Source organism: Procambarus clarkii, chromosome 7 (assembly GCF_040958095.1).
Source record: "Procambarus clarkii isolate CNS0578487 chromosome 7, FALCON_Pclarkii_2.0, whole genome shotgun sequence".
Taxonomy (NCBI): domain Eukaryota; kingdom Metazoa; phylum Arthropoda; class Malacostraca; order Decapoda; family Cambaridae; genus Procambarus; species Procambarus clarkii.
Window position 1 is genome coordinate 18442381 of NC_091156.1, and position 25575 is coordinate 18467955.

General features: G+C 42.2%; 1 protein-coding gene across 3 annotated transcripts in view; it reads right to left on the reverse strand.

The window, feature by feature from the left end:
* Positions 1-25575, reverse strand: part of Epg5 (ectopic P-granules autophagy protein 5) — an 88519-nt gene that overhangs the window by 37774 nt on the left and 25170 nt on the right. For all 3 annotated transcript variants that reach the window (XM_045747393.2, XM_045747394.2, XM_069313644.1), the window contains exons 10-21: positions 24417-24536; positions 24055-24203; positions 23596-23695; positions 23211-23341; positions 19492-19635; positions 18439-18616; positions 10519-10755; positions 6873-7036; positions 6160-6319; positions 3404-3535; positions 2047-2117; positions 1216-1484 (exon numbers count right to left, since the gene is read on the reverse strand). In XM_045747393.2, the coding sequence (XP_045603349.2) occupies positions 1216-1484; positions 2047-2117; positions 3404-3535; positions 6160-6319; positions 6873-7036; positions 10519-10755; positions 18439-18616; positions 19492-19635; positions 23211-23341; positions 23596-23695; positions 24055-24203; positions 24417-24536 (1855 nt within the window). The remainder of the gene's footprint in view (positions 1-1215; positions 1485-2046; positions 2118-3403; positions 3536-6159; positions 6320-6872; positions 7037-10518; positions 10756-18438; positions 18617-19491; positions 19636-23210; positions 23342-23595; positions 23696-24054; positions 24204-24416; positions 24537-25575) is intronic.

Genomic DNA, 25575 nt, shown 5'->3' on the forward strand with positions numbered 1-25575 from the left:
GTTTTCTCACAATTTTTGTGCTACGTTGCTCATTTTGGTATCAAATTGTCCGCAATAGAATTCTCTAAAGGCATATACAGTATGCATATAAGGTCAAAAAGCCCAGTGTGCCACCCACAACAAACCCGAAAATCAGCCGAGCATTACCCGTGAGCGTGCAACCGCACTAAAATGTGTATACTCTTTTCAGTTTTCTCACCTCAATTTTCATGGCATGTCGTTAATTTTGGTATCAAATTGTTCACAATATAGTTGTCTAAAGGAATATATGCATATAAGGTCAAATGGCCCAACACGCCATCCGCAGCACACCCCAAATTCTGCCGAGTTTTACCCGAGAGCATGCACCCATCATCCACACTCAAATATTTATACTTTTTCCATTTTCGTCAACTCAATTTTTGTGCTACGTCATTCACTTTGGTATAAAATTATTCGGAATAGAAATGCGCGCATTTTAAAAACTAATCCCACAATGATAAAAAAAAAAACCAGCATTGAATGTAATGAAACACCATTTTCTGGGTGAGCCCCAGAGGCTTCCAGGAGCAATCAGGCTAATATGCGATATATTAGACCTGGGCAATAGTCAATGGAGTTCAGCCTACAGGGGACCACAAACCGGAACCTTCCTCCCTCCATGTGACGTTTGCTTGTTTGATTGATTGTTTCCTTTAGAATTAGGGGAGTTCTGCCTCTGTTCAGTTTTCGGTTGTAGTTTTCATACCATGTTTTGTAATGCCTACCTTTCTGGGTGCCTAAACCCCGGTTGATGGCAGATTAGGAAAGCCCCCACAACCACAGGGAGGTTTTCCAGGGCCATTGCTCTCTGTGCCTCTCTGAGGGGTCCAGGTTCTGGCTTGTGGTCCCCGGTAGGCTGAACTCCATTGACTATTACCCTAATCTAATATATCTCATATTAGCCCGATAGCTCCAGGGAGCCGAAGGGGTTCCCCACAGAAAATAGAATTTTAACAAATATTTTAATTTTGGACACAACATGCGTCTCCGCCCGTCATTCGTAGAGTTTTTTTTATAGACAATATCTGTCCCCGCCCATAAAGAGCATAAATATAATTTATGATGAAAACTATAATATATAAAAATCTATAATAAATTAAATTAATGAGTAATATTTTGACAAAATAAATTATTTAGGGCAATTTCAGCAATACAGTGGCATGCCAAACTTAAATGTCCACAAATTAAACACACCTGTATAACGATGGACAAGGGAAAGCAGTGCTTCAGGATCTACTAATGTCTTATCTTGGAGACAAGGTGTGTGGAGTGGACTCTTAGGAGGTATAGGCGGTGGTGGCTGTGGAGGTTCATAAGTGTCAAGTCTCTTAATGATAGACTGTTTAGGGTCATACTGTTCTAAGTTCTTTTGTGAGTGGGGTTTGTGCCTGTGCTCAGGAGAAGCAGACGGAGAGCCAGAGATGCTGCTACAGCTTTTCCCACACCGATGTTGCTCCCACACTCTTGAAAATAAAGTTACACAATGAGATTTAGCTGTGATGAAATCATTAGAACTATTGCTTTGTGTGTAGATAAAAAGCTTTCTGAGTGGGTCATTTGGTTACTTTCTTAGGCCAAATTTCCTCTCTCCCAAGAACACTGCATATTATAGCCAAAGTCAGCACAAACTTCATATCTACAATATGTCAAGCGAGGATAATTTTAAAAGATCCTTCCTGTGTAGGGAATAATAGTCATATTTACTCTGACAGGACTCTACAGTATACCTCGGGGAAGTGGAATGTTGCTTAAGGAGATGACTAAATGATTTAAGAAAATTTGCTTTATTATCTGCATTTCTCGAGGTACCACTACAGAACTGAATTTTTATAAAAAATTACACTGCTCGCAACACTGGCATCAAAGAAAAATTACTAAATATAAATTAATATAGAAATGTAAAATATTTTTAGATATAAAATATTGCAAGCATCAAACACTTTTCACATCGATGTCATAGTTTAGTCAAACTATGATTAATGCTTTATGAGTTTGGATTAATGCTTTATGAGTTTGGATACACACCTGAGAAATTTCTGAGCACTTTCTTCCATTATTTTCTGGTTGATGGCTTCTGGCCAGGGTTCCCAGTTGCCCTACAACAAATTACAACTGGATTTAGCATTTATCTGTAAAAAATCTTAAATTTGTATCTATTTTGCATGCAATGTCCAAAAACCTGCTATAGGTACCTTGCCTACATTCATAACTGTCGTTCTCACTAATCTAACCATATCTCACTTACGGTACATTTCTCTGATGTCCTACAACTTTTAACTATCTCAAATCAATAATTGAGAGAGATAAATCAGCTATCAGAACCACAGATATGAGCTGATATGTATCTGATATGTATCTGATATGTATCTGATATGTATCAGATATGTATCAGATATGTATCAGATATATATGATATGTTCTGATATGTATCAGAACCATAATGAGCTCTATTCCCAGGTACCATACAGTACCAGTGTTCAAATCCTAAATAATAGTAAATATAAGTGCACTATAGTATGCACATTTTCCTGTGCATTCCAAACCTTTAAAATTTTATGATATAATACCGATCTTGATTTTTTATATTCCAAGAGTCCGGTTCAACCAGAGAAGAAATGGTATGCAAATAAATATAAATACAAATGCTGTCCAGTTTTAACTTGTTTAAAACAGAAGCAAAGAAATACCCAATTCATATTTTGAAATCACTCTGGATGATGTATCTACTATTCTACCAGAGTCTGGCTCATGGCCAGATAGATGTACCAATAGAGCTTTCATGCTGTATAACTAAACCTTGTTGCTGTTACTAATGCCACTCTCTTATAATTAGTCTTGAATACCAGCACAGTATGTACACTGTAGTAATCATTTCATCACCGTCGTCACTTCTCCATCTTCTAAGTTGTTGTTTGGCCATTAAGTTTTCCACATTTTGAATTTATTTCTCTATAGTAGACTGATGCCTTTCCTTTTTCTTTCGGTGGAGTTGTTTTGGAAGCAACCTAGGGGTCTAGCTCAGAAATAGGGAATCGAGAATACTGAAGCTCTACTTTCCAAGTTGTCTACCATTTGCTTTTACACACATTCCATGCACGTTTGTCCTAATTTTGCCAAACATGTTGGGGGTAGCTTGGTCTCAACTGAGGGTCGCTGCCACCCCCAACCCTGTTTACATGTAGTATGCTGCCACCTAGTGGTGATTGGGGATAATGGCTTGTGGTAAATTCCGTAGTTTGCAGAGCGATAAATTGCACTATCGAATTCAAGGATTCACTCGCAGGGTGGTATCACCACATAATTAATCAGAGGGAAACTGAAAACAATAACAGTGAACTGAATAATATGAGGATAGAAAACAAATACTTCATGTAATTCTCACCTGAAAGATCTCCATTAATTTTTGAGGGAGAAGATGTGGGGGTAGAGCTGGAAGGTATACACCTGGCTCATACAGTCGGGTTTCATCCAACCATGCCTGCATCCCACGTAATAACTTTACGGACTCTGCAATCTGAACAAAAATTTTACATTATAAACAAGAATTTTTTCTAGTGAATGCAAGTCATATGATCAGGACCATGAACAGCCAAACAGATTAACATTTAGGCACCAACATCACAAAAACTTTCCAATCATCTCCACATGGCCATAATACCACCACCAGGTAGTAGCACCATCGGTACTATTGGTACACTATTGGTACAACAGCATTGTAGCTTTGAAGAGATAAGAGATTCCAGAAGTAACCCACTAACAGGATTTCATGCTAGGTGCAATAACAGTAAGGACCATGAAGATAATGGCAGGTGTTATTTACAACCCTCCATTAACTACAGGAAGGTCAAAAGAGGAACATGATAAATGCAATGAAACATGCCTGAAGCTAAAAGAAAAGGCAGCCACAGTAGCAAGGAGAGCCAGAGCAAAGATCCTAATACTTGGGGATTTTAACCACAGGGAAATAGACTGATCAATAAAGAACCCTCACAGGGAAGATGAAACATGGAAAGCAAAATTTGTGGACAACATATCAAGGAGTAAACAAGAGCAAGAGGTGATGATCTATCAGTTACCCTATATGTGGTGTTTACCCAAAATTGAACAGCCATGGACTTCTCATGATCATACAGTGTTCTCTGATTGTACCTATGGCACCCATGGTCTTCACTGGCTCTATTCTGCCTTTTCTGCTATATTGTTCACTCCAATATGTTGTTATTTTACTATGCAAATTTAGGACTTGGCCTTCCAGTATTTTCCATGTAAGTACTTGAATATGTGATACCTCTCTCATTTCCTTTCCAGAGAGTACATTTTGAGAGCTTTGAGGTGGTCCCAATAGTTTAGGTGCTTTACCGTATCTATACAGGTTCTGAAGGGCAAAGTGAGTATTGAGCAGTACTCAAGGCAGGACAGCACAAGTGAGTGATTCAAATAGTATGAGCATTGTAGTGGGATCCCTGGACCTAAATGTTCTCATAATCCATCCTATCATTTTTCTAGCCAACACTGTATTTTCTTGATAATGCTCCCTAAATGTTAGGTCATCAGATATACCAAAGCCTTTACATGATGCTTTCTTAGTATGGGTAGATCTGATTGTGACTTGTACCCTGTATTTCATTTAAGATCTTAATTTTTCCATACCTAATTACCTGGAATTCATTACTGCTAAACATCATGTTGTTTTACTCTGCCCAATCAAAAACTTTATTGATATCAGCCCATAGTTATTCAGTGTCTTCTACACAAGTAACTTTTATGCTGATTTTGTGTCATCTGCAACAGATGACACAAAGCTGTGATTTGTATTTTTGTCTACATCTGATATGAGAATAAGAAAAAGCAGTGGTGCAAAGACTATACCCTGAGGTACAGAGCTTTTCACTGTGCTTGGACTTTATTTTGCTTAACTGACTGTTACTTTTGCATTCTGTTTAACAGGAAATTGAGTATCCATTGCCCTTCTTTACCTATTATTCCTACTGATCTCATTTTATGTGTTAACACTCTAAGGTCCCATTTATGAAATGCCTTTGCAAAGTCCGTGTATACCACATCTGCATTTTGTTGCTCTTCTAATGCTTCTGTGATTTGCCAAAGTGGTTAAGTAACTGCGAAAGACATGATCTTCCTGCTCTAAATCCATGTTGAACTGGGTAGTGAAGGTTATTGTTCTCAATAAAACTCGAGATCTGACTCATCGTCACTCTTTCAAAGTTGTTATTATGCATGAAGTTAGTGCCACTGGTCTATATTTTTAGTAATGCTTTGCTCCCTCCCTTGTGTAGAGGAGCTTTATTTGCTGATTTAAGTGCTTCTGGTATCTCCCCTACGTCAAAGTTTTTCTCCACACTACACTGAACACTCATGCTCCCTAAGGTAAACATTTTCAACTGAAGAAAACCAAATAAGGGGTAAAATTCACCTGAGATATGGAGTAGTGTCTGATGGAACAAAATGGTGCTGAAAATGCTTACCTAAAAGAGACAGATTAGGGGCATATAATCGCCAACACCACCACAAACACCTAGAAGCTCACAGTGATGGTCCACAGAGTGCCCAACATTAATGCAGAGTATTACATGACATAATCTACTCATTATCCCCTATAACATACAGTACCAATAAAGACTTACTATGATCCCCGAGTCTAGAGGAATGTGAGAGTACATCTAGACTGCCATGACACCTAGTGCGACTCCTCCCCAGCATCGCCCAACCACTTGGACAGGACAGTAGAGCAACGGTCTCACTTTTTGCAGGTTGGCATTCAATCCCTAACCATCCAAGTGGCTGGGCACCATTCCTTCTCACGGTTCTATTCCAACTTCTTATTCTCACGTCCCTTCCAATGCTATATAGTCATGATGGCTTAATGCTGTCTCCTGATAATTACATTACCTCCTCCCAACATCTTTCATATTAACTCTCAGCCTCTATGGTAGTAACAGATACCCACACTCCAGCAACACAATCTCTACCTGTGCCTATATTGTTGGATAAATGCTTCCGATTACTTGAATCTGTAGTGCCAACAAGCAAAACCCAGCCAGTGTGCATGTTTGTGATAAAGCCTTAAATAAATATACGCCACACATTCCTTACATGTGACAACCTTAGCCAATTCCTTACCTGAAGATCTGGAGTTCCCTCTTCATCTTCTGGTTCCTTGCTTAAGGAAGACTCATAATGTTCAACAGCACTTGCTACTTTCTTCTTAATTTTGTTAAGAAATGCTGAATTTACTATTCCTTGATAAAAACTAGAGACCACACTGCCACACTCATACTGCCTGTAAATAGGTCCATGACAGCATGAATTATAAATGTTTGGAACCTGACAAATTAAAACAGATATAGGATGAGTATAATTATACAAAATATTTAATTAACACAGTTTTAGCAAATGAAATATTTTCAGGGCTATTGCCACATGTAACTACAATACAAATAACCATCTAACTTTCTTTAAAAAGAAACAAGTTATACATCAGTCCAATACAATCTCAATGTTTTATGGAATGGAATATTTGGGGATGGATCCATTCTATTCCATCAAGATTTCTTTGGCAATTTTTGTGATTTATTGCCATTACATTTTTTTACTTTCTCTGTCATGTGAACAAAAACTTGGTTACATATCTTTGGTATAATGTCTTAAAAATAAGTGACCCATTTAATCATGGGTCTAGTTAATAGATGCCTTATCCTAGATGCCTGAGATTTATGTAATTATTTAAACAATTTCAATAATGCTTGTACTGTGGAATTACTAAAAGACTCTTAGGTAAAATGATACAAGAAATCAACATTAAATTGTTGTTAAATATCCAAGAGACAACTAACCCAGGTTGTGGAGGAACACGAGCCATATGTAGTGCAAGGTACATCTGCAGGGTGACTGGGAAGGCAGGATGGTCGGCAGGAAGGTCCACCACCTGCCGACCCCACCGATAGATACTCAGTAGACTGGACGATGCTGGACCAAGGCCTAGAGCACTTGTTACCTTCTGGAAATGTTATACATTTCGTTCATTTAAATGTTCATAAGTTCCTATTTCCACATTGAGAGCATTAGGGTTCATCTGCAAGTTTGTGTTCATGAGCATCATCATTATCACTAGCCAGTTCTTCACACTCTCCCATGTACAAGTACCAGTGCTCAGAGTGCAAATAGAAAAGAATAAAGGAAACAAAAATACAAAAACAAACTCAATATATTCCACACATATATACTACAGGACCATGCAAACCCAGCATAGTCACACTTCATCAATGCATCCTGAGACATTTCCCTTCTCTTCACACAACCATGTACAAGGTGCTCTCCCTTAGATGTAATTGACTCATATACTTACTCTCTAAACTAATTGATTCCATATAGCCTCAATCCCTACCACTTCTCATGAGCTGTTCACACTCAGTCCTGCTGTCTCACACTCACCATGTTTGACTATCTTCTTACTCCCTCCATTCCTCCTCCTGCCTACAAATTCACTTGAATACACTTTTAATTTATATAAAAAAAATCATATCATTATTGATTCATTCACTAAATATGAACCAAACCATCTCAATAAACTGTCATCAATCTTATGACTCACTAATTTTTGAACTCCACATTTTCCTGTAACTTTTTTTTATCCTTACTCTATCCTTCTAATCCCACAAAAGCATCTCATTTCAATAGCTCACAGCTCTTGATCTTTATGCTCAAGCCACACCAGCATCTCTTATCTAATCCATACATAAGGGTCAGTACTACCACTCCTTCATGCAGTCTTCGTCCTGCCTCTCTTCCTATCTTATACAGTGGAACCTCTGTTTATAAATGCCTCATTTAACAAATTTCTCAAGTGGTCAAAATGACCACTTCATGGACTTCTCTTTTTAACTTTGCCACACACTTGAATTTTCGTCTCTCTCCATCACCATTAATTTATTTTGGTCCACTTTCACATTTTGCGGTCTCCTCTCACATATACCTCTTGACTATCAACATAAAATTATGTTTTCTTTGCAAATAGAACAATAATCAGCAGCCAATCAACAGACATCAGCTATTAATTAACACTTTCGCGTTCCACAGACTTAATAAGTCGTCACTCTTTTTTCTACTGAATGTGTTCCAGTGACGCATTTTTGCGTCACTCGATATAAAAATTTGTAAAAAAAAAAGTTTCTATGCGATCTTCAATTTTTTTTTTTTGAAATGAGCGCCATTGTTTTCCCACAATCCTCCGTAGGCCGCATGGGATTCTGGGTCACGCCATGCGGTCGGCCTAGTCCTTTGTCAAACGTCTCTCGTGACCGGACTACCGCGCTCCCGCGTCCAGAACCTGTGCCACTCTCTGCCCTGTGTAGCAGTGTTTATTCGTTCCTGTCTCCTTACAACGCATTATTACTTGCAAACATGGATCGTGGTAAAGGACAGAGCACCTCTACCCCCAAGAAGGATAGTGAAATGACCAAGGGAGATAAATTGAGTGAGCTGTACAAAATGTTCAGCAATGTGAAGCTTACCCCTAGTAAAATTCCTGATTTGTTGGATCGTTTGTCAGATGTGGAGGCAGATGCTGAAGGGGAAGAGCGTCAGAGTGATTTCAGTAGTGATAATGAGGGGACAGCGTCGTCTGATGAGTTTGATTCATCATCGAGTGAGGAGAGTAGCGAGGGGATTGAGGATGAGTCAGCGGATGTGGGCCGCCCCAAGGCACCTGTAAGGAGGCGTGCAGGACGTCTTCAACAGCCTAATCCCGATGCTGCCTGGTCAACTGACAATACACCACCTATTGTAGGCAGTTTCAGTGCCACACCAGGCATAACTGTCCCAGTGCCAATTACCCCCCTGCAATTTGTTCAATTATTTCTGACCCGTGCCCTAATTGAGTTCATCACAGTGGAAACTAACAGGTATGCCAGGCAGTTTATTCAGAATGCTTCCAGGCGCACTATGAGGTTGTGGAAGGAGGTATCTGCGAAGGAAATGGCAAGGTATTTGGCTTTATCAATCTTGATGGGTATTGCACGACTCCCAACAATGCACATTTTGAGGTTATTACTTCTTCATACTTTGCTGTGGGTAGCTCTATATATATTCCAGTTCTTAGTGCTCAGATTGGTATGTCTACATAGTGCATCTTCTTGCGAGTATTTTGACACCAAAATGAACAATGTAGCACAAAAACTTCCATTGGAACAATATTTTTGTTTGTCGGGTGTATTGGGTGTACCGGGCGTGGAAACGGGTGTTTGGGCGGGTGAGGCATCGACGTGTTTGGGGGTGTTTGGGGGTGAGGCGCGCACGTGTAACCCACTTTTATGCATATGTCTGTGTAGGCAATTTTATTGCGATCACCGTGATACCAAACAAAACCATATGCAACAAGTTTTGACTTGATAAACACAATCAGAGTAGCAACATATAGGGAGAGTTTAGCGGAGTTTAGCGTGAGCGCGAAACAAAGCACGCAGTTCTTTGGTTGCTGGTCGCCTAATGTTAGCTTTGGTGAAATGTTATACATATGTTCTTATAGTACATTTCATTAGCTACACAGTGATACCAAAAAAAAACACGTACATCGAAAATGAGGGTCACAGACATGAGGAGAGTATAAACTTTTCAGTTGTGGTTGAGCGCATGTGCAGCTGGGCGCGCTCCGGCGGGTAACCCTAAGCCAACTTCCCACATTCCTGTGGGTGGGGCGACACCATTATTTATTGTGTATATTTATATGTCCGTGTAGGGAATTTTATTGCGGTCACAATGATACCAAAATAAACCACGAATAATAATTCTGGGGTTCGCAAACATAAAAACATCGTAAACATTGATGCCCGGTTTTACGCTCACAGCTAACGACCGCCACAGTTTGTTATTCGGTGTGGTTCTCATGTTGTCTTTGGTGACATTTTATATATATATTCCTCTAGAGCATTCTCTCGCGAACACAATGATACCAAATTTAAATACATGCCGCCAAAATTAAGCTCCCCACCCCGAAAAGATTATAAACATTTTAGTGCTGACGCGCAGTAGGCCGACACGAACGGCCCACTTAGGGCTTACCGTCAGCCTATTCCCAGGGAGCGCGAAAGTGTTAAATAATTGACTCACAGACTCAAATGGAAACTTACATGCATTGCATTCAACCTTTTATATGTTTTGCCAGGAATAATGTAATTTTAACAGTTAAAAATTAAAGAACATGCTGTTCATCAGTATTTTATCAAAATCACAAAGAAAATTGGCATTTTTAATATCAAAATTAAATGTTGAATTTGTTTATGTTTATTGGCAAAGTACTATATATAAAAATCAAAAGGAAAACGTCTTGATTATCTGGACACCTAATCTGTTGTATCAGGGACAAAATGGATCAGAATATTTATGTTAAATCTTATTTTTATGTAAAACTGTTCTGCTGGAGCAGGAATACATTACACAGTATTTTTGCCAACTCCACTATAGTACTATTAGTTAACTTAATACCTTAAGTGCTTGCTCCAGCGTGGTTTGTTTATTGGTATATAGTTCCAAGAGAAGGTTCTTCCAGAGCCCTGAGTTTACTTCTTGCTGTGTCTCCAGTGTGAGAACAGCCACTGTGAACCATGGAAACTGTGGGGCTGATGGACGCACAAGCAAGGAATTAGGGGCCGTAGTTCCTGCAGTTAACCAGGACAGCAAGCCAATCACACCTCCCCCAGCACTACATTGATATTCAGAGCTCTGAAACAAATGTTTCCAATTGGTTATCTTAGCACTGAAAATATCTTGAAAATATCACCTGAGGTGCTGCAAAAATGATAACGGAGAGAGAAATTGGTCTAGGCTAATAGTCAAATTTGCTCGTGCTCTTAAAAAAATAAAATATTTCCCCTGTGTTGCATCTGTGATGAAACCACAGACAAAATATATATATGCTGTATATTTTGTTGAGACACCAAGGGAATACCAGAATGAACTTACATGAAAGCCAAGGGATAACAGTTGGGTGAGAAAAGACTGAGGCAACTCAATACACTTGGTAACTTTATAATGTATACCATGGGCTGATATGTTGGTATTGGAAGGGTGGAATATATACAAAGGATGTTTCGAGATGACATGTAAAAAGATGCTACAGGTGAGATGGCTGGGATAACACAAGAATATTTCTTGTTTGATGGGTCAGATCAGTTGCAACACCCTTTCTGCCTTGCCAAAATACGAGTCACGTATTTTTCATTGTGGTTCTCTCCTCATTCTTGCATAGTTTATCGTGCCTCTTTTGCTCTATTCTGTAACTTTATAGTACCAGTATCTAATGGCATCGTGTGCATCCCACTCTATTGCTTTATTCCTCAATCCCAGTTCTTCGACTTTGTGTTACAAGGTTCACCTTTCTAAACTTTTTCTGAAGTGGTTAAACTGTCAACCACAGGCTTACCCACATGCGCATACTCTACGGAAATATACCACTCAAACTGCTTGTTTTCAACAATGTTCCCCCTGTTCAGACATTATAACCCGTGGGTTCTGGAGATTGAACTGGGCCTTCACTGTAAGATATCTCCCTAATGTGCCTTGATAAACGTCTGACTCTGGTTCGGTGGCTGGGTTTCAGTGGTCTCTGCTATTTCATCTTCCAAATAAATGGCACCTGTGCTAAGGATTTTGGCTTGGGTAAATACTCTATCTTTTTATAGTTTTGTCACCTTGCATGCTGTGGAAAACTGGCTATGGGAGTATCCAGAGGGTATTTACTCAGAAATAGTGTGCTGAACATAGTAAAAAGCTCCTTTCTGATCTAGGGCTTAAGATGCTCCCATTCATATCTTTGTTATCACATTACCTCTCTTAGTATGTTTGGTTGATCTGGACTTTAAGTGGGAGTTGCCAGTTCCCCAGACCATATTGTGGTGATACATGGTGATGGTCAGTGCAGCTTTCATTTATTAGCAGTAGAGTGAAAAGTACCAAGCTTGGTACTTTTTTGTATGCAGTGGGTGTTGAGGCCGCACTTACTTTTGAGTATCACAGCATGCTGGTATGCTCGGCAGTGGTTTAAATGAAATTTGCTATAGCATCTTTACCCCAAAATATGTAACAAGACCAACAGTAAACATCTGTCATAATTTGTTTAGAATTCATGGGAGCCTGGAATATACTGTGAGCCCTGGGTGGATTATAAAGATTTCAGCTCTGGAAGCATCTGAGGGGGCCATTTAAGAAAGGAAATTATCACAATGATTAACATTTTATTATGCATCTGTTAAATTATACAAAAATTAGCATTGGATTATGCAATATAAAAACTGGTGCAAAAAATCAACATTGAATGTAATGAAACTCCATTTTCTGGGCGAGTCCCGGAGGCTCCCCGGAGCTATCGAACTGATATCAGCTATATTATTCAGTCATATGCCTACTGGGAACTATGAGCCAGAACCTGGTTTCCTTAGAGAGAGGAAGGGAGCAATGGCATATGAAAACTCCACTCTTTGAGAGTATATTCATGTCTGCCATCGACCGGGGTTGGACACCCAGAAAGGTAGGTGCCCCAAAACAGACTCCTGGTAGAAAAATTGCAATCTGAGACCGAACAGAGCCTAGGAACTCCCTCCAAGGAAAACAAAATAACAAGCAAAATGCTATCACACTGTGCGGCCCCACTGAGCCGGCTGCCAGACCTCCAGTTTGGAGACTGACAAATGGAAACAAAAACCGTTGACCGGAGGGAGGGAGGGTGCCAGGGAGCCTCCGGTACTCAGCCAGAAAACCAGCGTTGAATGTAATACGCCATTTTCTGGGTGAGACCCAGAGGCTCCCTGGATAATACACCGGACTGATGTATATATATTAGTCCGTGGCAACAGCCAATCAATAGAATTCTAACCTACCGGGGACCATGAGCCAGAACCTTGCCCCTTTCAGAGAGGCACGAGGAGCAATGACCTATAGACACCCCCATGTAGTTGGAAGCAGTCTATGTCTGTCATCTACCAGGTCAAGCACCCAGAAAGGTAGGAACCCCAAAACAAATACGGCTGGTTAAAAATTGCAAACCAAAAATCGAACGAACAAGCAGAACTTCCCAATCAGAAAACAAACAATCAATCATGACATCACCACAGCCGCCACACTGCTGTCTGCACAGCTCTCGACTCTCCCTGGGAGGGGAAAGGGGGGGGGGGGGCCTAAACCTCCCGTGCCGGCTACCCAAACCCAGTTTAGAGGCTGAATATCAAAAACGCAAAAAACCACCGACCAGAGGGAGAGTGGGGAGCCTTTGGGTCTCACCCAGAAAATGGCATTTCATTACATTGAACGCTAGTTTTCTGTGAAGAGCCTCTTCGGCTCCCCGGAGCTACCTAACCACGAAAAAGGAAAAGGAAGGACTTAGCCTGGAGGTGGCCGCCACTCGCTCCTCAACTCGAAGTCCAACCTGCGACCATAGGCTACACAACCTGTGACCTGTGACCCAAGGCTACACATGCCCCAGAAGGGCCAGGAACATTAACAAGGTACCGTGCAGCCAGGACCCTGTTTGACCTCCAGAAACCCTGTGCCTGAATGTCAGCCCCAGGACATAATACCAAAAACAGCAGCCAAAGCCACAAACTTACGAACGTCGTGGGCATGGGAATGGACCACAGGCAGAATAATCATGCGGACGACTTGGTAGGCCCGTGCCCTGGAACAGAGAGGAAGGGAAACCGGGGTTAACCCAAAGCGCGTCCCCTGCCACGGAGGCCGTGACGTGCAAGAAACGGCAAAGAGCCGCAACCGGACACAAAATATGATGCACCCCCGGCCAAACCAACCAAGCATCAACAACCCAAGAACCTCTTCGGACAGCAGCAGTCTCATTCCTCGTCAGAAAAGGAGGAGCCAGCTGCAATCCGAACAAAACGACCACCAGGACCAAAAGAGCAGAAACCCCTGCACTGGAGAGCATGAAGCTCCCTGACCCCCAGAGGCTAATGCCAACAAGAAAAGAGCCTTAGAAAAACAGTCCTGAACTGAAGGGGCCACTACAAACCGAGGAGAAGAGAGAGAAAAGAGACCATCAGGTCAAATGACCAGGATGGCTCATGCGGCACACGAGCAGGCCGGAGGTGAAACAATGCCTAAGAAAGCTTGCGGAACGTAGCAGAAGTGACAGCCACCCAGAATGCAAGCTGAAGCAGCTCCGCCAGCGCCGCACAATATGAGGCAACAGTATTTGACATAAGATGACGGTCCTCAAACAACCAAGAGAGAAAGGACAAAACAACCCGATCAGAAATTGAAGACAACCCACGAAGAGACAAAAAGTACCGAAAGGACCACCAGGAAACTTCATACTGCCGCCGAGATGAAACCTGCAGGTGGGACACCATCAACGAAGCCACCTGATCACAATACAACTGGTGATAAACCCAAGGTCAAAAAGATCTGGTGCGAAGATTGGAGGAGAAAATCGAACCACCCATGTACCGGACTGGACCTATTTGTTGAAAGAGACAGAGCCGCAGGAAGACCCTTGTGTTCCGACACCGAGCAAGCAACACCTGAAACCAAGGCTGGGGCTGCCACCAAGAGGCCAACAGGATTACTCTCCCCTGGTAAGTCTCGAAGCGAGCCAGGACCTAGAGCAACAACCAAACTAGGGGCAAGAGGTACAGGTAACCCCACTTTGACCAGCCAAGCCAAAAGGCATTGACCCTGACGGCCTCGCAGTCAGAGAAGGGCCTGCACCGTGCTGTGAGCTGGATGGAAGGATGGACCCCACTGACCCTGGCTGGCCTGGTGAGCACTGGTCACAAAGTACCAGCTGAGAGATGATGCAACCGTGAACACATTGAGTGAGGGCTCGGGTAGGCGCCACGGCACTGAACCCTGAAAAACCCTGAAGAGGAAGCCAGCGATGCGGCAGCCGACGCAAGGCCCCGAGGTCCGAACCCAGCGATTGCGAAAGCGACGGAAGGGATGCCCCCAAAGGAACCAGAACAGCTGCCGAAGCCAGATCCGACCCAGTAGGTAGACCAGCACAGCAAAGTTCAGACTTTTGCACAGCTGCTCGAACAACTGACGAGTGACCCGGGTGCAACCCAAAAACAGACGAAGACAGGACCACAGCCGCAGCAACTCTGCAAGAGGGAGAGACAAGGAAGCGGTCCAAGAGTCCGACACAAGATCCAGCCAAGTCCAAACCTGAGAGGGAACCAAATGGGACTTCTCTCAGTTCACCAAGATCCCGAACCCGGCGAGCTGGGTAAGAACCAAATCCCTAACAAACAGACGTGTGGATCAGCTGGAAGCCCAGACCAGCCAGTCATCGAGGAAACGAAAGTCATCGTCAAAGCGACACAAGCAGTAAGCTTGCCTCTCCACGACAAAACAGAGTCAGTCCCTGAACCCCGGATGAATCGGGACGTGCCAATATGTGTCCCGGAGATCCAGGGACACCATCAAAGTGCCCGGCTCCAAAAGCAGCTGAACCTGGGACAGAGTCGTCATCCAAAAGAAGGGGCAAAAGACCCATCGGTTCAGACAGGACAAGTCCAGAATGAACCTCAGATCCACACAGTCCTGTTTTAGAACTGGATACAGACAGAAAATCCAAGTGAGGGACGCTATCGTTTCAACCACGCCCAAGCGTACCCACTCCAGGATGACCCGACAGAGCGTAGGGAAAGAGGCCTGCCCTGCCCGTCTCGAACTTCCCCGGAGGAGTAGGAGGCACCCAATGCCACTGCAAGTAAGAGCAAACAGCACGAGCCTTCCCCCCTTCACCCCATCGTTCCATCAACGAGGCAAACCGCAAAAAAGGCTAACGACCCTTATGAGAGCCCGACCTACACTAAGAGCAAGCACTGCACCGACCAGACGCAATCGGCGTGTAGTGTAGGAGCCGTCGGCGTGAGCCAGTAGTGCAGGCCCTGAATCTGGCACTACTGGCTTGCAACGACCGAAGGAATCCAGAGCTCTGGCATGACCCTTCCAGGCAGGACCCCCACAGCCATTCCCCTGGAGAACCAATAAGCCCGACATAGGTCAGCAACTAGATGAAGTTGCCTGCAGAAAATGCATAACTACAGACTGCAAACAGCAACGGGCAAAAAGGGGACAAAAATCTAAAAGCCCTGGACCAAGCAGATTCCAAAGAGTAGACGAGCACTGCCCGTTGGCACGCGAGGCGAGAAGCAAAGAACAGAGAAAACACTTCCTTCAGAATCAGCCCAAACAACTTCAACCAGGCAGCCGACGAACAAGCCACCAAGGCAAGCGCACCAGACACTGGTTTAGAACCCAGCTCCTACATATTCTCCTCGAGCCAGTCTGAAGACAGCTCCAGCAGGGAATAGAAGTGCAAGACCGAAGCCAAATGCCCATGGGCACGCAAATCATCAGCGACCAGAGACGCCAAAAGGGAAGAAACCTGCACGTGAGGATGCACCTGGCCAACATCGTGAGGAAGCACAGGGGCGAACACGCATGCATTGAGGTGGTTCAACTCACCCCCCAGGTAAACCTGAATGACCAAAGTCAACTCCCACCATTCAAGCGTGCAGGTGCGACAGAACATATGCCAAAGAAGGGGGCCCGCTGGAAAGACCCAGAAGCCTCGGTGGGAGGATCAGGCTCGAATGCCTCCGTCCCTGCATTGAATGGGACAGCCCCCCTGGAGCCGCCCGAGTCTCCTCCCCAGCTAAATCCTGCCCTGACTCCGAAACCCTTAGACATTTGGAAGCCAGCAGCAGGGAGTGAGGAGGAGGGTGAACACCAACAGGGAGTGAGGAGGAGGGTGAACACCAACAGGGCAAGGACTAAGGGGCGCAGACTGAACCAAGGTTAAAGTGACCAACGCCCCAAGTCTGGGTCCCTAAAACCAAAGCAGGGCAGCTTCGGGGCATTCGAGCAGGTGACCAACCTAGTGCGCTGCAGCAACCTAAACCTAGCATGCAATGCAAAAGCTGTTTGACCCCTAACCTCACCTGAAGAAAAGAGGGTAAACCCGAGAACGAGCGGAGAACCAGTTTCGCATGACTCCGGGTTGAAAGTGACGTCGACCAAACAAGCAGCATGACGGAGGAAAAACAGATGATTGTCATACTGAGACAAAGGCAAGGAACAACCTTCAAACTCATACGAGGGGAGATGGGACTCGCAAGACATAATGAGGGTCACCCCGAGCCTCGACAGGGGGGGTTTCCAGAGCCTGCAGGGTGATGTGACCCTACAAGAAGCCCAAGCACTGATGCTGCCAAAGCTGGTTGAAACAGGTTTATTGACCAGGCAAACTGACCCCTGAGAACCGAGCAACCTCGGGGCCGAGGGGAGGATTGTCCCACAAAACCTAGGTGAACCTAATGGGAAGCCAGGCAGCAAAGGAACTAAAAAGAATGAAAAAGAGCCCCAAAGGAGCTCCACAACAACAGGAGGCCAGAGAGAGGCATGGCCGCTGCTGTTATGCAAGCTGTGCAGCCCAGTGCACCCCAAACCAGCAATAAACACTGCCTACCCAGGGCCAAACAAAAGCACCAAAACCCTAAGCTGACTCTAACGGCGAGGCAGAAGCCAAGCGACCGCTACCCCTATGGCAATTGGAACCCAAAAGTCCTAGGGAAGGTAACCCTGAAACCCTAGGGATGTACTCACAGGGTGCTTAGGGAAGAGAACCCTAAGCACATACAGCCCTAGGTGCTGGAACTCCTGGCCACTGCACCAACACACAGCAGGTACCACCGCATGGGTGAAAAAAGCAATCAAGACCTGAGTAGACATCTGCCCCAGCCAGCTTCGTTCGACGAACTGAAGGTCTGGTGGCTGGCACGGTGGGGCGGGATCTCCCCCTCCCAAAGCAGCCAGTGGTGTGATGACATTTTGCTTGTTATCTTGTTTTCCTTAGAGGGGAGTTCCTAGGTTCTGTTTGGTTTCAGGTTGCAATTTTTTTACCAGGAGGGGTCTGTTTTGGGGTGCCTACCTTTCTGGGTGGCTATCCCCGGTCGATGGCAGACATGAATATACTCTCATAGATTGGAGTTTTCATAGGCCACTGCTCCCTTCGCCTCTCTGAGGGGAACCAGGTTCTGGCTTGTGGTTCCCGGTAGGCATACGGACTTTATTTGACTGAAGCCCTAGACTAATGTAGCTAATATCAGTCCAATAGCTCCAGGGAGCCGACGGGGCTTCCCACAGAAAATATATCAAATTGATACAACTTCATTCCCACTGAAACAGACATGTTCTGTCACAGAATGATCTGTTTGAACACAGTAACAAAGTTCTACTGTATGATCCTTATCTTATGACGGAGGAAATCAAAGTTATGTAAATGTAATGTAATGGGTTATGTAAATATATACCAGAGTATTATACATACAGTACATGACCTAGAAGTTAATAAATAATAACTATAAGAAATACATAAAAAGCACCAATTACTTTCATGACTTCTGAAAATCCTCGTAAGACTTCTTGCCAGGAAGTGGAGTGGATGAAGGCGTGCTGACAAATGGTGTCCAGTAAGAAGAGCACGGAACTGTCGTGCACCCACTCTGGCACACATATAAGAAGCTGAAGCCAAAACTGTACTGCCAATGCCCCAGATGGAAGATTGTACCTTGGAATACATATTCAATATACTAATAATGCAATAGCTGAGTAACCAAAGCAAAAGTTATAGCCACCTATATAAGCAATTTCAGTTATAATGCACAACCTAAAAAAAAGTGTAACAGATCTTTTTAGATGCAAATTAAAATGTATATAAAACATTATTACGTTATTCAAGTACAAAGAAACTATATTTCCAAATTATAAGATAACATGTTAAGAATATATTATATATATATATATATATATATATATATATATATATATATATATATATATATATATATATATATATATATATATATATATATATATATATATATATATATATATATATACATATATATATACATATATATATACATATATATATATATATATGTCGTACCTAGTAGCCAGAACTCACTTCTCAGCCTACTATTCAAGGCCCAATTTGCCTAATAAGCCAAGTTTTCCTGAATTAATATATTTACTATAATTTTTTTCTTATGAAATGATAAAGCAACCCTTTTCTCTATGTATGAGGTCAATTTTTTGTTATTGGAGTTAAAATTAACGTAGATATATGACCGAACCTAACCAACCCTACCTAACCTAACCTAACCTATATTTATCTGTAAGGTTAGGTTAGGTAGCCAAAAAAAGCTACGTTAGGTTAGGTTAGGTAGGTTAGGTAGACGAAAAAACATTAATTCATGAAAACTTGGCTTATTAGGCAAATCGGGCCTTGAATAGTAGGCTGAGAAGTGCGTTCTGGCTATTAGGTACGACATATATATATATATATATATATATATATATATATATATATATATATATATAATATATATATATATATATATATATATATATATTATGTATTTAAAACTGCTGAAGATTTACCTTGTGTAATTTTGTATGTGATATACTATCATAGCAGCAAATGCATTGAGAATCTTCCCAGGGAAGGTGGTAGCCACAAGACTCTTTGCCATAGTAATATAGGTGTGGTCTGCAGTCAAACATTTTTGTATGGCAAGCATTAACCTGCTTGATCAGAAATTAACACAGGTCAGTTTTTGATAACATGAAAATGCTTTAAATACTGTCCAATATAGTACAGTATTACAGAAACAAGTCTATAAAACTGTATAAACAAACAATATATATACATACACATATACATAAATTTACATGCACACACACACACACCTGCTTATACTTACAGACAACATACACACAAAGTGAGGGAATGAAATTGCAAAACCACAGGTCTTAGCTCAGTAACTTCAGACGAGAATGGGGAACCGTTTATCAGCAGGCACACAACCCCAGAGAGAAGTGGAACAGAAGACTAGATCACCCATCATCCCAACAATCCTCCTTCCTCAAACACCACTCATGCCTCCTAACTCATAGACCCCCTCCCTGCTCCTCCATCCCAGGTCCTCACTGCCTCTCCCATCCTGGACCCTCTCAATCCCCTATCCCAGACCTTCCCTGCCCTCCCCCATCCCAGACCTTTCCTACCCTCCCCCCATCCCAGATGTTCCCTACTCCCCCCCCCACCCCCATCTCAGACCTTCCCTACCCTTCCCCTCCATCCCAGATGTTCCCTGCTCCACTTATCCCAGATGTTCCCTGCTCCCCCCATCCCAGACACTCCCTGCCCCGCATCCCAGACTTTTACTGCCCTACCAACCCAAGCCCTCCCTCCCCCCCCCCCCTTTGTCCCATGATCGCAGGGCAGCCATGTCCTCCCTACCCCGTATCATACAACTTCCAACCCAATGGAATTGATGCTAAGGGAAAGCGAGACTGGATAGAAGAACGTTTTCTTCAAAGTAACATACTCAAACATAGATAGGATCACAAATAAAGCAAGTGAAATTGGGGAAAGATCACGAGAAGATAACTCAGTTGTAATAGAATTCATTGGAAATGAAACTGGCGTGTTAATGTATGCAGTGTTTTCCTAGGACTACAATGTAATAAGTAAAGAAAGAGATGGGATGGGAGCAGCAGCAGCCCTGCTGATAAGAAAGGGCTGGAGTTTCAAGGAGATAGATATCCTGGGCTGTGAAGGGCTCAGAGACTACATAACAGGCACCATCTTGAGGTTATCTTGAGATGATTTCGGGGCTTTAGTGTCCCCGTGGCCCAGTCCTCGACCAGGCCTCCACCCCCAGGAAGCAGCCCGTGACAGCTGACTAACACCCAGGTACCTATTTTACTGCTAGGTAACAGGGGCATAGGGTGAAAGAAACTCTGCCCATTGTTTCTCACCGGCTCCCGGGATTGAACCCGGGACCACAGGATCACAAGTCCAGTGTGCTGTCCGCTCGGCCGACCGGTTCCCTACCATGACAATAGGAGGGCAAAATATAGCAGTAGCAGTGATATATAACCCTCCAGTAAATGACAAGACCCCGACAAGCATATGAGAGAAACATGACAATTATTGCTATAACAGAAGGGGCAGCCACTGTCACCTGTAAGAACAGATCCCGACTTCTAATCACGGGAGACTTCAACAATGAAAAGATAGACTGGAAAAAGAAAGAACCTGATGGGGGCACAGAATCACAAAGAGCTCAACCACTGGACGTGGCAACAAGGAACTTTTTAAACCATTATGTCAGGGGTTTTTAAACCAACAAAACTGCCAAAAAGTTGGAAGACAGCTAATGTAGTCCCAATGTTCAAGAAAGGAGACAGACAGGAGGACAGTGTCCCAAGCTTGCAAACCATGCAAGGTGATGGAGAAAACTGAACATCTTGAGAGAAGGAACTTTTGTAACAAACCACGAGCACAGGTTTAGGATAGTAAATCATGCCTCACAGATTTAATAAAAATCTATGAAGAGGCAACAAAAATTAAACAAGAAAGAAATTTTTAGATTGACAGAAAGCTTTTGACACAGTACCCCATACAAGTCTAGTGCTTAAGTTGGAGAAGAAGGGAGTTGTGAAGGCAAGGTGTTCCAGTGGGTATGAGATTACCTAAGCAATATAGAAAACCGAGTTACTCTGGGGGGCAAGATTTCAGAATGATGTGATGTCTCAAGCGGCATCCCACATGGTTCAGTTCTTGGATCTATTCTGTTTCTCACATATGTAAATGATCTTACAGAGCAAATAAGAGTAATTCTTCTCAATTTTACTGAAAATGCAAAAATTATGAGGAGAATTAAGACAGAGAATGACAGCAAGTCTACAAGATGATCTGGACAAACTGAAAGAATGGTTCAACAAATGGCTCTTGACGTACATGTAAAGTAATGAAATTAGGTGCTGGAAGAGGCAGAGGCCAGATATTACCAAATAGGAGATGTAATCATTCAGGAAATGAACAGAGAGAAGGATCTAGGAGTTGACGTCACCCTGAACCTGTCTTCTGAAGTCCACATCAAAAGGATATCATCAGCGGCATATGCACGAATGGCTAACATAAGAACAGCCTTAAGAAATTTGCATAAGGAATCATTCAGAACGTTGTATGTCATATACGTTAGGCCAATCCTGGAATATGAGGCTCCAGTGTGAAGTCTATTTCTAGTCCATGTCTACTCTAGTCTAGTCTATGTTGCAGGATGTTCAAAGATATGCCACTTGATTAGTCCCAGACATATGAGATATGAGTTACGAGAAAAGTCTACATGAATTGAACCTCATATTACTGGAGGACAGAAGAGTTAGGGGAGACATAATTACCACTCACAAAATCCTCAGGGGAATTGATAAGTTAGATAAAGACAGACTATTCAGCACTGGTGGCATTTGCACAATGAGAAAACAGTGGTTCATTTGGGTACTGAGAAAACTCAGTATCCAAATAAACCACACAGACATTGGAAAGAATATGTCCCCACACCTCAGTGTGCCTGAGGATATTTTGAACTGGAACAATGCCTTGGCATTTACAGCTTAGGTGGGTACATGAATCCGTAAGTCTGTAAACCCTATGGGTGAAAAGCATCTCTTGCTTTCTATCCTACATTGTGGCATGTTGAGCTTGCAACTGTTGCCCCATGAAAAGATCACTCTTTCCACATTGCAGTGTGTCATCCTGCCATGATTGTCGTGATCCTATCCAATTGGACCTTCAGTGATCTTGCCTTAAGTGAGCATCATAGTTGAATAATTCAGAAAGTTAATAAATAATGATACTGTACAAACAAGTTTTTATATATACAGCAGGATGCAAGAAAAGTGTGTTCATATGGTAAGGTTTTGCAAAATGCACAACAAATTACAGGATGATTATGACATAAAACAATGTAAAAGTCAGAGAAAAGGTAGAGTACATGCACAGCCCTTGTATGCAACAACAATACCACTACTGTACAACTATTTCTGCAAAGTTAGACTATACTCACACATCCTTATATGTAACAATTAACACATTTGCTACTAATGCAACAATGAATTAAATTTGCAATAATATGGCTGGAATAAATTACCAATAAACCCATACACAAGAAACAAGTGATGGCATTTGGGTCCACCCTGGAACAATATCAGTCAAGACTACTATTGCAGCACACCATATTTAAACTGTCATCACTTCCTATATGCTCTGACTCCCTTGTAACTGTGACCACTGCTGCAAAGGATCTGACCTGGTACTGGAGGTGATGTCTTCAAGCTGCGAGAAGAAAAGTGGCATAATGTGTCCCAGAGCAGATATAGCAGCTTCATACCTGCCCTGAGCCACCAGCTCGTGTATGCACTCTATACCTTGCTCACAAAACTAAAATAAAACAAAAGAAAATTAAAATGCAACTTGAAAATTAAAATACAACATACAGCATGTTAATTTTGACAAAAAATTACCAGGAAGGTGATAAACACAAGTTCATATGAAATTCAATACACAATTATTTTGTCCTTCCGTAGACCATTTGAAACATTTAACCGACCTTAAATCACAGTAGATATACATATACAAAGAAAGCTATACTGTATTAATGTTATATAGCAAGTGTGGCAATATTTCTGACTAACCTCAGGCAAGGAGTGTCCCCAGGTAGTTAAGAGCAAAGCAGAGAAGAGAGCCAGTGGGTTTTTATCCATAATGCCACGTTTTACAACATTCATCAATGACCTGTAAAAAGATTACAATGATATTTTATGGCTTTTATTTAATGATACAGATGAAATTATTGATGTGCAGTGTATCTATTTAATATCTATTATTTCTAATTCCACTGTGAACGTCCCTTCGAACTGCTGGCTACGGCAAGACAAACTTTCAGGCTCTGCTAGCTTGTTCTCTTTGCCTTATGCCCTCATCAAAACTCTCTTCAAGTGTACTCATTCTCCGGAGCACTGACCCTGGCTCGAGTCTGCCGAGTCGTGAAGGAATGGGTGGCTTTCCTACAAAACCAGCAAAGTGGTTTATACTTAGTAAAGGTATAAAAACTGTTGTATAAAAATATTCAAACAATGTATAACAATACTGACCCTTGTGTTATAGCTACTGATGTAGGATCTGGCATGCCCTCAAGGAGTAATGAAGGAGAGGCCAGAGTAGCACGAACTTGTGCCTCAGGTTGGTCCAGACGGTGTAGTCGAAGACAGGAAAGCATCTCCCACGACCAATCAAAGAAAACCTGCAAAAGCACTTGAAGTTTATCACTTGGTGGAATACATTACTCTTATATTATGAATTAAACATGACTGTCAATCTGAATTACTAATTTTAAAATATATAATACTTCAGTATGTACCAATTTACAATAGACACCAGAAACATAGCCAATAAGTTAACATCATTTAAAGTTGAAACATTGAGGTAAGTAACACATTAACTTAACAGTTCTAACCTGCTCTGGAGATGGTGAGTACATAACTGATGTGACTTGCTTCACTCCTTCCGTCAGCAGACTTCCAGAATACATATCACAACAAATCTTAATGTGTGCCTCCAATACCGTTATTGCAACCTGTATGCAAGAGTTTGTTTTGAAAATTCATTATGAAAACATTCTACTGAGAATTTTTAAGATATTTGATTAACCCTTCGGCTGTGGATCCAATTAGGTGACTGAGTGGCTAATTATGCTCAAGTGTGCATCCTGTCAAGGAAAATATTAGGGTGCAGCATAAGATTTTAAAACTCCCTCAGATACACGGGGCTCACATTGGTTTTCTCAGGCCTCCAGTAAACAGACACCATTTTGAAAAAAAAATCATAAACACTGTTCCTGGGTGTGAAGGTATCAGTTCTGAGTGAGCAACCAAGGCTGGTGCATACAGCTTAAGCTAACAGCACCGCTGCTCTGCTTGTATCCACAGCATCACTTAACAATTATGAAGTATACAAGTAACTGCCATTATTTTGTGATGATAATACAAAAGATCCTGACTAATAAAAGCTGCATACAATGTTCGAATATCAATGAACACAATGTTGTTTATGATGTTCAGTGTGATACAGACAGCCATAGCACCTGCCACTGATGTATCTATGCATCATGAAACGACCTCATGCTCCTTTAGAAAATAAACTAGTGCAAACTGATTTATATTCAGGATTTACGGACCAGGATGCTGATAGCAACATTATGCCTAGAGTTAGTGATAGGCATGTTATAAAGGAGGCATTAAGTCAAACAGCTGACAAGTGTGTTGATGCTATGTTGTGTGCATGTGGGTTCATCAGACCAGCTTAGTGGGTCGTTAAGGTGCACAAAAATGTAGATAGTTACATACATAGTGTATATGCAGTGTAATGACACCAAAAGCACTGTTTTCTTGACCTAAGAATATAATAATCTTGTCACTAATATGCACACCTATTTGAGTATAGCAATGCTCCACACATTTTATTACACAAATTTGTAAAATTACAGTACACACTATTGTTATCAGGATCCTGATAATAGTAGCAAACACTGCGCCTAGAATTATTGATGTCCGTAGTATATTGTAATACATTCTGCTTCATCACATTGTGTCATCTGCTGCCAGTGTCTAGTGATA